The sequence below is a fragment of the Electrophorus electricus genome, chromosome 18 (genome assembly GCF_041902795.1).
Source record: "Electrophorus electricus isolate QZ-2024a chromosome 18, ASM4190279v1, whole genome shotgun sequence".
In the NCBI taxonomy this organism is placed as follows: Eukaryota; Metazoa; Chordata; class Actinopteri; order Gymnotiformes; family Gymnotidae; genus Electrophorus; species Electrophorus electricus.
In genome coordinates this window covers 13,140,421-13,156,380 of record NC_137514.1, presented here as the reverse complement: position 1 = coordinate 13,156,380, position 15,960 = coordinate 13,140,421, and the positions used below count along the sequence as shown (strand labels likewise).

The 15,960-nt window shown below is 39.8% G+C and overlaps 1 protein-coding gene across 2 annotated transcripts; it reads right to left on the bottom strand.

The window, feature by feature from the left end:
* Nucleotides 1-67: 67 nt before the first annotated feature.
* urp2 (urotensin II-related peptide) lies at nucleotides 68-3,040 on the bottom strand. Of its 2 annotated transcripts, none has more exons than XM_027018500.3 (5): nucleotides 2,633-3,040; nucleotides 1,159-1,710; nucleotides 900-940; nucleotides 586-745; nucleotides 68-406 (listed from the first exon to the last, which is right to left on the bottom strand). In XM_027018500.3, the coding sequence occupies exons 1-5, from the start codon at nucleotides 2,760-2,762 to the stop codon at nucleotides 375-377; spliced, it is 915 nt and encodes a 304-aa protein (XP_026874301.2). In that variant the 5' UTR covers nucleotides 2,763-3,040; the 3' UTR covers nucleotides 68-374. The 2 variants fall into 2 exon arrangements, with proteins under 2 accessions (XP_026874301.2, XP_026874302.1); XM_027018501.3 differs by having other exon boundaries at nucleotides 1,159-1,398.
* Between the last annotated feature and the right edge of the window lie 12,920 nt (nucleotides 3,041-15,960).

The window sequence follows — 15,960 nt, the reverse complement described above, 5'->3', positions numbered from 1 at the left end:
CTGAAGAGCAAACAGGTGTACCTGACCTCTTGGCATTACATTTTAATGATCACCAAGAAAGGGGATGTAAAAAAAATAAACTTTATTATTGGGACTTTTTTGCATGCTTGTAAAATTTTTTTATTGATGTCAGGGGTTGCTGGTAGATGAGAGTTAGTAGGCTTTCGTGCAGCAAGGCTACACACGTCATGGGAGGTCACAGGGGTGAGTCATGTTATTGATGTGTCAATGAGAAGTGCCCTTACAGTTGCTTGCTTGTGACTATGAGGTCAGCGTAGATGTCCGGATTGTGACACTGGTTAAAGGAGTGAATTGATAATGTTCATGAAGGACTGATGGATTTGAGGGGAGTGTGTGTGGTCAAATGCCAGTATTTAATTCTGAGAGCAGTATTTCCAGAAGCATACTGTTAAAAAAGGACACAAAGAGTTTTTATTGTATGCTTAATATAAGTATAATATACTGTTTCTTTGCCATAAAAAAACACTAATATATCCATATTTGTGCTCTGCCTTTTAAAAGTTACTTTTATTTAAAATAATTTACACAGACTTTAAGGGTTTGGAAGTTTTAATCTTAACTCACCTCTTTTGTTAGTTTTCTTGGTCGTTGATGGCAAGGACTTTTTAAACACTTTCCCGTTCAGGTGTTTGGGTTCAGCATCAACAGTGCTTGCTTTTGATGAAGTGGCACTGCTGACCACAGATGACACTGTGGTCGATTTTAGGTTCCTATCTGTTACTGCCTATAACAATGAGTAAAAATGACAAGACGATTAATTAGCAACAGATTTAATCTGTTAAGAAAAGTGCCTTTTGGAATTCATTCTATTAGATGATTTACCAAACAGTGTAACAATCATTTATAATATCAAAACTTGACAATTTACTGAAACATACCATCTTTCTCTTCTTTCCCAAACTTCCATTGTTACTATTACCTTGAAAAAGACCAAAAACACAACCTTATGATTCTGTATTCCATAAAGACCACCTGTTATCCATTAGGGATACAGTTTATTCACTCAACCAATAAGTACATTAAGTACAATAAGTACAATCTAGTACATTGTACACTGTCCCAGACCATCCTTCTTACTAGGGTAACATCTATATCTTAAGATTGCAACATGGCTCTTGACATTTCCTTGTCTCTTACCTTTAGGTATGATGGCGATGTGACTGTACCATGTGCTGTTCATTGACCTATGAATCTCCTCAAGAGTACTCAGCAGTTTGGCAATCTTCTCTCGCCTATCTGGGCTACTAGTGGCCAAATTCATCTTAGCCCTTCTGGCTGGCCGCATAGCCTTATCTTGTTTATTTGAATTGGTGGTCACGGGAGTTAGCTGTTTGTGAAGGCTGCTTTCTTCCATTGTGGCATACCCCTCCATTTTACCTGTTACAGGGTCAATGGTAGAGTGTCTGTCAACTTGGATGGTTTTCTTGAAACCATCAGAATTGATTGTCTCACGAGCAGTCTTCAGTTTTTTGCCTAGACTGTTAGTCACTGCCAAAGTTTTGACTAGATAACTTGGACTGTTTGTGGCTTTGGCTGGCCTGTCAGATGTTTTTCTTGGTTCTCTCTTTTCATAGCTATCAGAATATGTTTTCACTGGTCCCATCCATAGTAGGTGAACAGGACTAACTGTTGCTGTCATCTCCTGGAAATCTGGACCACTTGTCCAAGGATCTGGTGGTTTTTGGTCACCTTTGTATAAAAAAGTTCATGAGACACAGGGAATCAAATATCAATTCTGCTACACTTGTTTTTGTCATCTCTTCATATTGCAAATAATTATACACTACTATGATGGAGTCTGTTTTGAGTTCTAGCATTTTCTATGTTTTCAGCACAAGAAACATTAGACCCAGTACAAGAAATGTAAACAGTATCATGGAACAGTAGCATGCACAAAAACCTTCAAAGAAGTTTTAAGTGGTTTCTTTTTCATCATCCTAGACGCAGACAGAGACAAATTACTTCTGCACCCTCATACAAACACATATGTACACCCTTGTTGACACTGGCAGGAGGGACTCAGGATGTTGCTAGGGGATAGACAGGGTTGACTCAGTGGCATCTCCGGCAGGTTTGTGGTCACCATGCATAACGTACGTCATAACGACTATATAACGTCAAAATATCTTCCAGAAAATGTTAACAGCTCCTTGGAGAGACATCCTTTTCAATAACAAGTGAGGAGAACTAACATGCCATGAAACTTTGTTCCCAACTGCATATATTAAAAGTATAGTAGTATAATTCAATGAAAGTTCTATGTTTTCTTGAAGACTTTCACCATTTTGGTTCCATGCCACATGGAACATCAAGCAAATAATTTTCCATACTTCTAAGTGCTTCATGATTACTATAGAGACGTTGTATAGGTATTGAAAGGACCTTATTCAATCTATTTTATACTCCATATCTTAATCATTTAGCCAGGTTGTGTCTTCAGATTGTAGACCATATTCCAGTACAACATTGGGCTTTTTAACACCCATGAACATCTGACACCAGTAGTTTATTTGACTGGGACCTCTGCCTATTGCCTTTACAACAAAACTATTTGAATATCAATGACATTGGCTGAATGGATTAGAATGAGTTAAAGAGTTTTCAGACTTACCTCCATTTAAAGATGAGGGTACCTGACGAAGATCTGGTTCCTCAGAAATCAGTGGTGCCGCATCCACATCTGGAGCCAATATCAGCAGTGTTACCACTGCCAGTAACCTTAGCAGACCTCCCTTTTGCATGTCTGCGTCGTCTAGGTGTGATTTCAATCACAGGTCTACACTTATAGACTTATAGACTTATAGTCTTGTTTCCTTAGAGCAAAAGCACTTCAGTGCAGTGTCTAGTCTAGCTTTTTTTTAACCGACGCTATTGCTTAAGATCTCATTGATTGTCGTGATACACACACACACACACACACACACACACACACACGTTCGCCACACTTGTTACCCTGATGCGCCCCTACAACGAGAAGGCTTGTCGAGGCCTCTACAATGTGCTGTCACGCCAGCGTTGCATGTCGCTTTGTCTACATCACGCATTTGCCGACAGGCATTTTAAACCAGGCACAGCGTGGGTGTGGGCGGACACCCACCACGGCGTGGTCCAATCTGGCCACACTCCCCACCCCACCATGCCTGGATTTTGGTGTGACATTTAGGCCTGTGTTTGGTGTCGGGGCCCTCCATTGTGAAGAAGGCAGCAGGCAACGGGCCCTCCTGCGTCAGAGCCCCTTTCTCCTTCAGCCCCTGTGCAAACACATTAAGAAGCGCCTTATCACTGCTTATACAGCAGGGCGCCTGGTCACTCCTTCAAGACATAGACAGTGGGATGCGTCAAATCCTAACAACGTTTGATGTATGCTTTGCACAAATGGAGCACATCAATAACTGATTACATTAGCGTGTGAAGTGCAGACTTTATCAATACAATCTTGTACAAATATATGGATACTCAAGGAATTACTGAAGTGTGCACATGGAGACATTTTTCTTTCCTTCTTTCCCTGTCCCTCAGATGTATATAAGTAGCATACATTGTCCTTCAGAAAACGAAGCTTGACTGATGGTTGAAATATGAACTGTAAAGACAGCAAGGTAATCTATATTTAATAAAACAAGAGTGTACGTTTACAGTCCTACACTGGCGAGAAAACAATGACAGAGCTTTTGGTTGTTTTTTAATGTGTTGAGGGCAGCAGTGAAACAGGAAGTTCCCGTCTCTGTTTGTCTGGCTCTGTGATGTCAGGAGAGTGGGATGCAGAATCTGGGCTGAGCAGATGACACAAGAGACAGGGAGATGGCACTGGATGAATGGAGGCTTTAACAGCCAGTTGCTGGGACGGCAGGCCTTAACCTGCGAGTATTTTAGCAATGCACTCCCCTTTTGAACTGGAATACTGGCTTATGCTGTACAATGTCCATGTTTGTGCATGAGTGTATACATGTTTCTGTGTGTTTATGGGGGTATTTTGTAACTCATTCCTGTTCTTAGTTAGTGCTATATGGTCTTGTATTCAGGTCACAGGGAATAAAAATTCTTGATTGGTCGCTTATATGTCACTCTTTCTCTCTTAAAAGCACTCTACCCAAACTTGGTGAACTCACAGGTCTTTATTTTGCCATAATTTTACAAATGCTCTAAATTCTTCACAAACCCAAACATAAGGCTATCAGAGGAGGATGAAATTATTGAGCAAGCTGAAAGAAATGTCCAAAAAATCAACACAAGCGAAACTTTTTTTTGCTATGTCTAACTTGAGGTGTTTCACAGCCTCTTTTAAAAGTATTAAAGCCAGGCTAATTGACTCATTAAGCAAACTGGGTCCTTTATTACACAACAGCATGTATGTGGTGGTGCTCCAGAATACACTGAACACTCAATCACTGACATATTGCTCTGTGGGTCACACTGGGGCCTGACTGTAAAGACTCAGCCTGAGACAATGAAAAGCAGACTTTGAGTTCTCCTCTAGCTTTGAATTTTCAGTTGCCATGGAAATGATCTCAGATATTAAAAGTAGATACCTTATGTTAATGCCTAATGCAGCTTTGCAGTCCAAAGTCATTTTGAGGTTATATCAGAATTAATTCCTAAATATTTTTGTATTATAGATATTTTTGCATTGATATTTTTTATTGTATTTTTGTATTGTATAAACTTGTGTGGAAAGCCAAGAGTAAATTTACCCTGGAATTTTACTAGAAGTATAATGAGAATGAAGAATTATAAATAATCTTACTATTGTTTTATTTGAAGTTAAAAAAAAAAAGTTAAAATAATACAATAACATAGGAGCACCTTTACTTAGAGCAAATGACAGTACTTCTACTTGGCTATTTCTCTCCAAATACATCAATTACTTTTTCTCTTAATTATATTATTAATTATGTTTTTCTTCCTTCTAAGGCTGTTAATGTATGAGTCAGAAACAATGGATCCTCATAGCAAGGTTGGGATTGGCCATTTTTGTTGGGTTTCAATGCTATTGTCTTAGAGCCAAATGGGCTGACCTGGAAGTGGTATTTTAGTGAGTTCATCATTGAAACATGGTTATGTAGGAGACTAGCTAGCCCTTTTAAAATCTACCTTCATTTGGCTATAACATTAGATGCAAAGACAAGTGGTAGGTTAAATACAGATTTGTTGTTTAATTTCTTGCTAGAAATATTACTGCAATAACAATTAAATGATCTTGCGCTTTAGCATATATCTATTTGTAGTTACTGGCCATATTTATCTCAACCATGAGCTATGATATTTTTTTTACATGAATGCACATTCAGAGCTTTAGGGTTACCACATTGTAAGGAGTGATGTGTGAGCATCTGTTTATAACAGCGCGGACACAGACTGAGAACTTATTGAACTGTTAAATTAGGATGACTCCCCTACAGTATACATCTCTAGCGGTGATCAACACCTGTAGAAGACTTTGTTGTGATTTTCAATTAGTTCTTCATCTACACTGAGACCGGACCTCGCAAACACATCTAAGTATCTTTTCTCAAACTATTTCAAACTTTCATCTCATACGTCCACAATCCTAGCATCTTTCCAATCTATAATGTGTCTTGCAATTCCTGTCTACATATCCCACAGATCTCCTAGACACTATCATCATCATCAGCAATCTCTGCAACCTAATTTACTCTCAACGTTCGGCACAATCATGGGTGGCAGGAGGGCTCTGGAATTGCCAATTTGCTGTCCAGAAGGCTGACTTCATCTCAGCCCTAGTATCCCTCCACTCACTACACTTCCTTGCTCTAACAGAGACCTGGATCACTCCTGAGAACTCAATGACTGGCTGCCCTGTCCTCTGCCCTTTTCATTCACCCATTCTCCAAGGCATCTCAGCAGGAGTGGTGGCACAGGTTTAACTAATGTCTCGAGAGTGGCATTTCACTCCACTTTCTTTCTCTGGTATTTACATTTCATCTTTTGAATTTTATGATATTACAGTGTATTTCCCTATCAAACTTCACATCATTATCATCTATAGCCGTCCAGGTTCCATAGAAAACTTCATTGATGATTCAATTCCCCATTGAAGGCAATCCATTCATTCTCCTTGGGGACTTCAACCTTCCATCAGATAAGCTAAATTCCTCCTGCATCCTTCTGCTATTGTTGTCATTTGACCTCACACTCAACCAGTCTCCTGCAACTCACAGAGCAGGCAATGTTCTGGACCTGATTTTCACCCAGACCACCACAACATCAGATATTAAACTCATGCCCCTCCACCTCTCAGACTATCACTTCCTATCCTTCTCTCTCTCCCTCCCTTCTCTTTCCATCCACCCCAATGTGTTCCTCCTCCTTCTGTCGCAATCTGTGCTCCATCACTCCCTCTTCCCTTACTTCTACTATTTTGTCCACCCTTCCTCACCCTGACTCTCTGTCTTCTCTCTCTCTGGATACAGTTACAAATACTTTCCTTTCTACACTCTCCTCATCAATGACTCTTCTGTGCCCTCTCTCTTCTATACCTGCAAGATCTTCCCCATCTGCCTGCCCCATGGCTGCTGCCACAGGAGAGAACTAAGTACTGCAGAGAAGTGGTGGAGGAAAACTTACCTAGAATCAGACCTCAGCTCATACCAGTCTCTCCTTTCCAAGTTCTCATTGGAAGTAACATCTGCAAAGTCATCCTTCTACAGAGGATAATTTGAATCATCAGCATCTGATCCACACAAGCTCTTCACCATTTTTTCTTCTCTCCTAAACCCTTCCCGTCTTCCTCCTCCCTCATCTCTTACTCCTGAGGATTTCATCACCTACTTTGAAGAGAAGGTTGCAGCAATCCACCAGTCCTTTTCCTCTGTTCCCATTCTTTCAACCAGTGTTTATTCCCCTACGTCCAACTATCTGGCTTCTTTTTCTCCTCTCTCCTCAGACAAAAGTCATCAACTCCTGACTTCCAGAAATCTGACTATGTGTCTGCTGGATCCCATTCCTTCCACTCTTTTCCAGAATATCTCAAGAGATCTGCTTCTTTTCATCTCTGTCATCATCAACAACTCCTTATCCTCTGGGTATGTACCAACTGCATTCAAAACCGCCAGGGTGGTACCAATCCTCAAGAAGGCCACACTTGATGGCTCCAACATAACCAAGTAGTTACCAAGTAACTACTACCAACCAAGTATCACCTCTCTTTCCTCTGAAAAACCCTTGAACAAGTAGTTTACAATTTGACACAGTAAACCACAACGTTCTCCTCTCTGTTCTCGCCAGCCTTAGTGTGACTCCATGCTCTGCATGGAAATGGTTTCAGTTCTATCTGGAAGGAAGGTCCTATGAACGGAGATCTAGGATGTTGCTCCTGGGATCTGCTGGACCCATTCTGCCAGTTTGGGGGGCATAGCCCATAGTGCTCCAATTACAATTCCTTCTGTCTTCATTGCTAAAGCTCATAGAAGCTTCAGATGATTTGTAAATATCTCAGGTTGTGGTGATGCTATACAGTTCTTGTATAATCCCTTTTCACTGAGTCTAAATATTTGGACTGTGTAGGACTAATATGAATTAGCTTTTCAAGTTTTTCTGACATAAAATGCTGATTTGAAAACTTGAAGTATCTTAATCAAATAGTAAATTATATAAAGAGAGCGCATGTACAATCCCCATTAATCACAATTACTAATATGTTAATTAATCAGATGTTAATTAGATGTTACTAATTTTAATGTCATTGAATGGAGGTAGTTCTATTCAGTTCATTGATTCAAATCTACATAGCTTAATTTGAGAATTATTTAATCTCAAATAATTTTGTCTATTAAACTTAAATGGTTTAAGACAACTGGCTTCCTCAAACCATTTTTGTTGACTTAGTTTATCATATTTTGCCTTGTGTATAGTGTTTCCTTTTATGATGTGGGGTACAAGATTGGCTAGTTACACACAGTTACCTTTACTGCATAATATACACTGCCTCCAGTGGCTAATACTACAATAACACTAGATGATGGTAGATGGTGCTATACTACAGCATATGACATTTCCAGGGCACTTCTTTCTAACTAAGGGGCAGTGACCAGTGCGAAGCCAGCACATCACAGCCACCCAGAGCAAGCCAGAGAAGCCACCTTACTCTTGTCTGGAGCCTGGAGCAAGGTTTTATGGTCATCTGCTGCAAAGGTGAACACATTCATGTCTAACATTATTTCATCTCCTTGAACATGGATGAAGTCTAGATGATCTAACACCAGAGGATCGGTCAAGATACATTATATCTTACACACAGGAGTAAGTTTGAGACAGGTAATACATACTCTGTTCATATTAAAACAGGAACTCTGATCTGTCCCCACCCCCTTCTTTTAATAACATTAAAAAGGAAAATACATACTGTGTTATTTTTTGCTTTTATTAATGATGTTCAGAGTTTGATTTTTAAGTTCCAAATACACAAGCTATGAATGTATATGATCGGTAGGTTTAGATTATTAGATGCTTCTGTAACTACCTTTATTACAATATTTAATTACAGACATAAAGAATAACTACCAGTCATGCAAATATTATTTCCATGAACTTGTGTTTGCTTTGTGTGTGACTTTTAATAAAAAAGACAAATGTACATCAGTTATGCTCTTTTGAAGTAAATGTTGCCTCATACACATATACATATGTCTACTTTTATATTACAGCCACATGAATAATGCATGCATTACTCACATGTAATAAGCATTGTTTGGTCTTTGAAAAGGGCTATATAAATAAAATGTATTAATATTAATTTCTTTATTAACTTGAGCTGCTAGAAAATATAACGAATAAAGACACAATGGAAGACTGAAGAAGAAACAGGATGGAATAGGGGGGAGAAGGTCAGGGCCCAGAGAAGAGCGATTTGTTTTCAGTGAAACTGGAGAGCCCACCCCCCACTTACCACCAGCGCAACCTACAGCGGAATCAATTACCACTTGTCAGGATGAAACCCAAGCCATGCAACACAATAAGGGCATGACCCAAGGAGTGTGTGTGTGTGTGTGTGTGTGTGTGTGTGTGAGACAGAGAGAGAGAGAGACTGTGATTGTGTGCATGTGATTTTTGTGAAGGCATTTCAGGAAGTAAACATCAAGTCATTTTTACATTTACTTTAACAAATCCAAAATCTATTTCTGTGTATATCTCTTAGTGTAATTAGTGCAATTATTAATTTGTTCTTCTTTTGTTAATATTAATATTTTTGTTGGTGTACATTTAAGCTTTGTGTTTGCATGAAGAGGGAGAAAAAGGGTGCACGTGAATAAATACTTGTGTGTGTGTGTGTGTGTGTGTGTGTGTGTCTGTGTGTATGTGTGTGTGTGTATGTGTGTACTCTCTCGATCACTGGGCACTGAGGGCAGCCTGTGTCTTGTCACACTACACCCTGCACACACTGTGGCTCACCAGAGGCCAGTGTGGTTCAGCGCGGGTTTGGCAACGTCTGAAACCTCTAACCACAGGAGCAGGTTGGCCACCCAGGCTGTCGGAGCGTGGTCTGGAGCTCGACACCGGCCTGGCCTGCGCCATCCCCCCACTGGAGCAAGAGAGGAGTGCAGAAGCAAAACAGTTACTGTACAAACCCTAGTGTTACATCAGACCCTGGGGAAACTCTGACACTGTGGAGTCGGGGTTAAATACACATCTAATTAAGCCCTGGAGGCATGTGGGAACATGTCCTCTAAATATGATTTAGTCTTATGAGCACTGATGTGTCACTGGTAGGTTACACTATTTAAAAATAACAGTGCTAATGACACAATCAGAAACTGTTCTAAGGGTGTCCCACCCATCCATGACAAACATACATAATGTTTTGAGGGATGCAGTGTTATTGGGGGGGGTTGCAGTCCTAAATCAACAAGCCTGATTGTTTCAATGATTGCAAATTGGCATAAAAGCACCTAGGTTTTAGGCAGGGAACCATATAACCTCACAGACTTGGGGCAGGGACAAAGCAGTTTGACTCTTCTCAAATGTACACAATAGGCATTAATGTAACATGGAGGATTTTGTTTTTTGTAGTTCTTAACTTTGAATCATTCTGGATGTGTCCTGGAATAAGGGAGGTTCCTTTTATTGCAAAGTGAAGCATTGCTCAATGACTTTATGAAAGATTCTAAGCATGTCACATGAAGAGCCCTTAAACACCAAGTTCATTTTATATGGAGTGTTAGTGAGTGTAGTCAGGCAAAGATCATTTTGCATTAAAACATTTTTCACTATATCTCTGACAATTTGTGGTCATATCTTGCATGTATGCCATTTGGCAAACACTCTTATCCAGAGCAACTTACATATTTATCAGTATAACAGTATATATGTTTCCTGGGAACTGATCCCATGGCCTTGGTGATACTGGTACCCTTTTGTACCTAGTCTATTAGGTGAGCAACAGGCGCTAACTTACAACTCAACCCAGAGTAATATGGAAATAATTAGCGTAAGATTAATCAGTTTCAACTCCACTATGTATTTTTTATGCTGTCTCATACACCGATAATTGTGTCCATAATCATTCCAGCACATAAGTCATCATGGATACCTTCAACACCTATCATGACATCTTCAAGTACACAATATGATACAATAACACATTCCCCTTGGAGGCAATATAATCTGGAGAGTCATCGGTCAGAAAACAATATAATAGGTGCTTGTCTCTCATCTCTGATCCAAATATGACAGATCAGTGAAGGGGAAAAGACAGAGTCCTGATGTGATCACATCAAGGAGGAGTGGAAAAGGAGGGAAGAGAGGAGAGGAGCGGACAGAGGAGAGGGCTGAAAGTGTGGACAGGATCTGAAGGAAATTGAGGAGGACAGTACAAGTGATTGGTTACTATTAGCAGACTCTAATGGGTGTGACATCGATGAGGACTGTAACTTGATCGCGTGTTTTTTAGTGCTAACTGCTGCACTCCCGTCCAACCATCAATCATTATCGCACTCGGACTGGGTTCCCTCAGCTCTCTAAATATTTAATGAGCTTTAAAAAAGAAAACAGGCAGAAAAAAGCAAGAAAGAGAAAAGAGATTACGTCAGATTCTGAGCTCATTCACTCTGGCTCTCCATGCCAAGGACTTTAAACTTTTGCTTATTTGATGTTTGCTAATGTAATGTTGGAATCTTATTTGAGGCAAAATAATGGATGCGCACACTGCTGACCTCGCATCCTTACCCTGGAACACCTTTTTAAGCTTTATGTTTCCTTCATACATCTTCTACTTCTACTTCCTTCCTAAATTTAACATCATCTCCACCACAATGAATGACTTTGGCCATCCCAGTAAAGCTACATACCAACACCGGCCTGTCCCAGCTGACAAGGCCTTTCCTGCAACATGTCCCCAAAGTCACAGGACATCGGACTCCATGCTAGTTCCACTGGAGCCCATAATTAAAGTATATGTTACTGCACATAGCGCAGTGTCAGGTGACCAGGGGTGAGATCTGATACCTGGTGCTCTGGTTCTATAGCACTGGGCCCCCATTAGAAGGTATGAATTATACATTCAGTGCCATAGTATGCATGTATGCAGTATGAGAGAAAGAAATGACAAAAGTACCATCCTGGCGTTTTGAACGCAGGTGAAAGAAGAGGTCCATGCAAGGTGGAAAAAAAAACTGAAGCAAGTCAGTGTAAGACTGAGGGACCGAGGTTGTCTGTATAACAGTGGAATTCTTTGCCAAAGTTTCAGCAGTAGACCACCTTCTCTTAAATTTGAACCAAATTCCTTCTGGTCTCCTATATACCCTTGGCGTTGCAGGAATTAAACATTTAGGATTCAGGTTTAAGTCACTGGGTTGCTTTGCATGCACTGGATGGAAGGAGAGTTGGAAGGGCTGTAAGTCCAAGCTATTACCCTGGCGCAGGGTCTGATGATGACAGCCAGTACGCTTCATGTGTGATTACAGGACTTCTCCATCTCAAGAGATGCCTGGAACTCCTACACTATTGATCCCCTCAATAAAAGTCAAGCGCAGTAGAGGGAAGAAGTGGAATGAAATTAATGCTGTTTTGTTCTTTCTTTTTTCCCCTCCTTCTTTAGTCTTTAGTTTACTTCTTCTTGGCTCCTCCTCTTTCTCTCTCTCTCTTTCTCTCTCTAAGCTGGCAAAGCTGCAGGTCAAGGGAGTAGCACAAGCTATGACAAATGGAACAGGCAGGACACTAATGCCACCGATTACAGGATATTTTGATCGATGAATGTTCCTGGGCACGGGAAAGGTAATGGGGACACTGGCTGAATTGCAAACGCATTGAAGCACTCAAAGGCCTCTTTAACAATGTGACAACATTATCCTAATGTTCAAGTGAGCCAAACTCTATAAATGGAGTAGATAGAATGAGATGAAGCAAAAGTAATTTACCTTGTCGATGATCCTTTAATGATTGCTTTCAGAGCCATTAACCTCAAACCTACAATTAGCCCACCACAGAACAAAACAAAGTATGACAAATTTATTGGATGAGACATGAACCAGTTTGATTTTCAATACTTCAATATCTTCAAATATATTGTACATTGGACTATTGCATCAGATCTATTTGTACTGAATGTACTAATTAGTACTACTTAGAACTATAAAAGCAACAAGCATTGTCCCAGATGCAGAACTGCACATACAAGTAAAATAGAACTGTCTGTTATACTCCAAGAAGCTAAAATACTTTATTTTGTTAATTACTTTACAGTTACAGCATTTAGCAGACACTCTTGTGTGGAGTGATATAATAATGCTTAGTTGTCTCCATGGAAGAAATTCTTATGCCTGTTTACTAGACATGAGTCTAAGGATAACAATAAGCCAGAGCCCAGTCAGAGGAAATATGCAGAGAAGGCACAAATATAAATATTTTTTTATATTGAGAAGTAAGTGAAGGATTTGTGATTATTAAGTGCCTTGAAGTGACTAGGAATCCTTTAAGTACTTCTTTAGGTCTGGGGCTTTAGTCTACATTTGAAGACAGCAAGAGACTCTGATGTACAAACAGGAAGTGAGAATTTATTCCACCGTCTGAATGCTGGTACAGAAATTACTCGAGGCATGTCTTTCCTGTCTCTTAAGAGGCACTGATTTGAGCTATTTGATTTGATACTCGACATAGAACAATTTACTGTATTTACTGCACTTGAAGTGACAGTATTTGACCCTATAAATTCTGTCTGGCCTGAGGACTCCTGTATCTCCTGACAACCCAGAAGATAAATATTTAGGACCTCCCCTTCTTATCACAGAGCAAAAGCCCAGTGCTGAATTATCAGCTATATACAGTGTGTATAAGTCCAGCTGATCAGAGGTAAACACTAAAAATGAACTTAACTCTATTGGGGTAATGTGTCATTGTGAACGCAAGCTCTGGTAGACACAATCAATTCCAGGATCTTAACATTTCAGATGCTGGTCGAAACATTGCTTGCCATTCCAGGTCCTTCAAAAAATAAAATGCATTCTTTCAAGACTTTTTTAAAAATCAGTCATGCTCAAGCCACATTTTCTCTCTTTCGCGTTGACATTTCTTAAAGAACACATTTTGGAATCAGTTTAGATGACAATGTCACCACTGTGATTTATGGTTTGCTTTGAAAGAAGAGTGTGGTGTACTTGAGTGACCTCCAAGAGTACAGTTAGGCCCTTTTCCAGAAACAATACACTTTAGTATGCTGTCTAAGAGCTGGAGACACAATGTCACTCTAATAAACCCATAAGAAATAAAAATACAGATACCTGTTATCTGTGTTTAACATTATGTTTGCCTGAGTGCTGTTTTGTGTAAATAAACATATCATTCTGTTTCCCACGACTCGTCCCCACATCCTGCTTAGCCTCCTCTCATCACAATTCTGAGTACAGGAATTTGAGTATATGTTGCAAAGAATGGTGTAATTGTCAGAATTTAAATGTATTATCTTTCTTATAGGGTTCATCACACATTGATCTCAGCGTATTCATCTTAAACTCTGTTTGTACCATCTCGGGAATTTCTGGGGCCTGTTCAAAACCATAGTGTACTACAGATTTGTTGACCTTTGTCATGAACATAGATAATAGATAATGTTCCCCTCCTTACAGAGATTATTTCAGTTAATCATCCAGTCACCTGGTACAAACTATACCTCACAATACATGTTTGTTATCTTGATACTACACTAAATTGTTATGTAATTACGTCTGTCACAGCCACCAGGCTTAATGTCAAACTCTTATGATCATTTTGCTGCCAATCCTACAAAACTTGAGTAATTGGATTCTTAGGGTTTACATACTACCCTTGATATGATTTTTTTGAATGAAGAATTGAAAATATTGTATGGAAAATTAAATACCTGATCTGATATCTCTTCAGCACTATTTTGCATGGAACATCTGATAAAGTAAAATAACTGTATTAAAGATAAATAACAGGTTTTTTTTGTTTGTTTTTTTGTTTTTTTTAATCAAGGAAAATATTTAGACTTACCTTTACTGGCAAATATGAACAGACACATTAGACATAAAACAAACAAAAACAAATGTAAACTTTTTAAAGCAGAAATCTTCTAGAACTTGTTTAATATTTAACTGTATATATTTTTCCCTTTGGGAAGAGTTGTTGGCCACGTTGCAGTCTACATACTGTAATATAGTCTATGTTTATTTCGTTCCATTCCATAGCATTCTATTCAGCTACTTGGCCAGCTAATTGAGAGCCTCATGAGACTACGGCTGGTATTAGAGGCAGGCGGCCTGGGACTGTTACTGCGGGAACGGTGTATGAAGGAGAGGGCGGTGGGTCCCAGGGGGGTGACGATGAAGAGTGGAGGCCAGGCAGGCCATGACAGGTAAACAACAACACTCCCCCTTTTTGCTTCCTCTCTTGGGCCAACCCTGTCCTTGAACTAGTGGGGTGAAACCAAGGCTGAGGCGAGAGGGGGGCTGTAGGTACAGCATGGAGAACAAAAATATGATATGAGCGGGTAAACAGCAGAAGGTTTTGTATTTACATTATGATCACTCCTCTTGAAAATTGCCAGATAAAGGTTGGGCAGAAGGTATTTTGTGCATATATGTCTATATCTGTGACATCTGTTTACAATTACTTCCTGTGTGGAGAAGCTTTTCCTTTGACATTCATGTGGAAGTTACAATACATTCAAAGATAAATGTTTACTGAACATTATAACATATACACACACACACACACACACACACACACACACACACACACATACTGCCTGGCCAAAAAAAAAGGTCACACTCTAATATTTAATTGGACCGCCTTTAGCTTTGATTATGGCATGCATTCACTGTGGCATAATTTCCACAAGCTTCTGCAATGTCACAACATTTATTTCTGTCCAGAGTTGCATTAATTTTTCCCCAAGATCTTGTATTGATGATGGGAGATTTGGACCACTGCACAAAGTCTTCTCCAGCACATCCCAAAGATTCTCAATGGGGTTCAGGTTTGGACTCCATGGTAGCCAATTCATGTGTGAAAATGATGTCTCATGCTGCCTGAACTACTCTTTCACAGTTTGAACCTGATGAATCCTGGCATTTTCATCTTGGAATATGCCCATGCCATCAGGGAAGGAAAAATCCATTGATGGAATAACCTGGTCCTTCAGTATATTCAGGTAGTCAGCTGACCTCATTCTTTGTGCAAATAACGTTGCGGAACCTAATCCTAACCAACTGCAGCAACCCCAGATCATAGTACAGGCTTGTACAGTAGGCACTAGGCATGATGGGTGCATCACTTCAGCTGCCTCTCTTCTTACCCTGATGCACCCATCACTATGAAACAGGGTAAATCTGGACTCATCAGATCACATGACCTTCTTCCATTGCTCCAGAGTCCAATCGTTATGCTCCTTAGCAAATTCAAGCCAGTTAGCCTCACTGACAAGTAGTTTTCTTAAGGCTACATAGCTGTTTAGTCCCAATCTCTTGA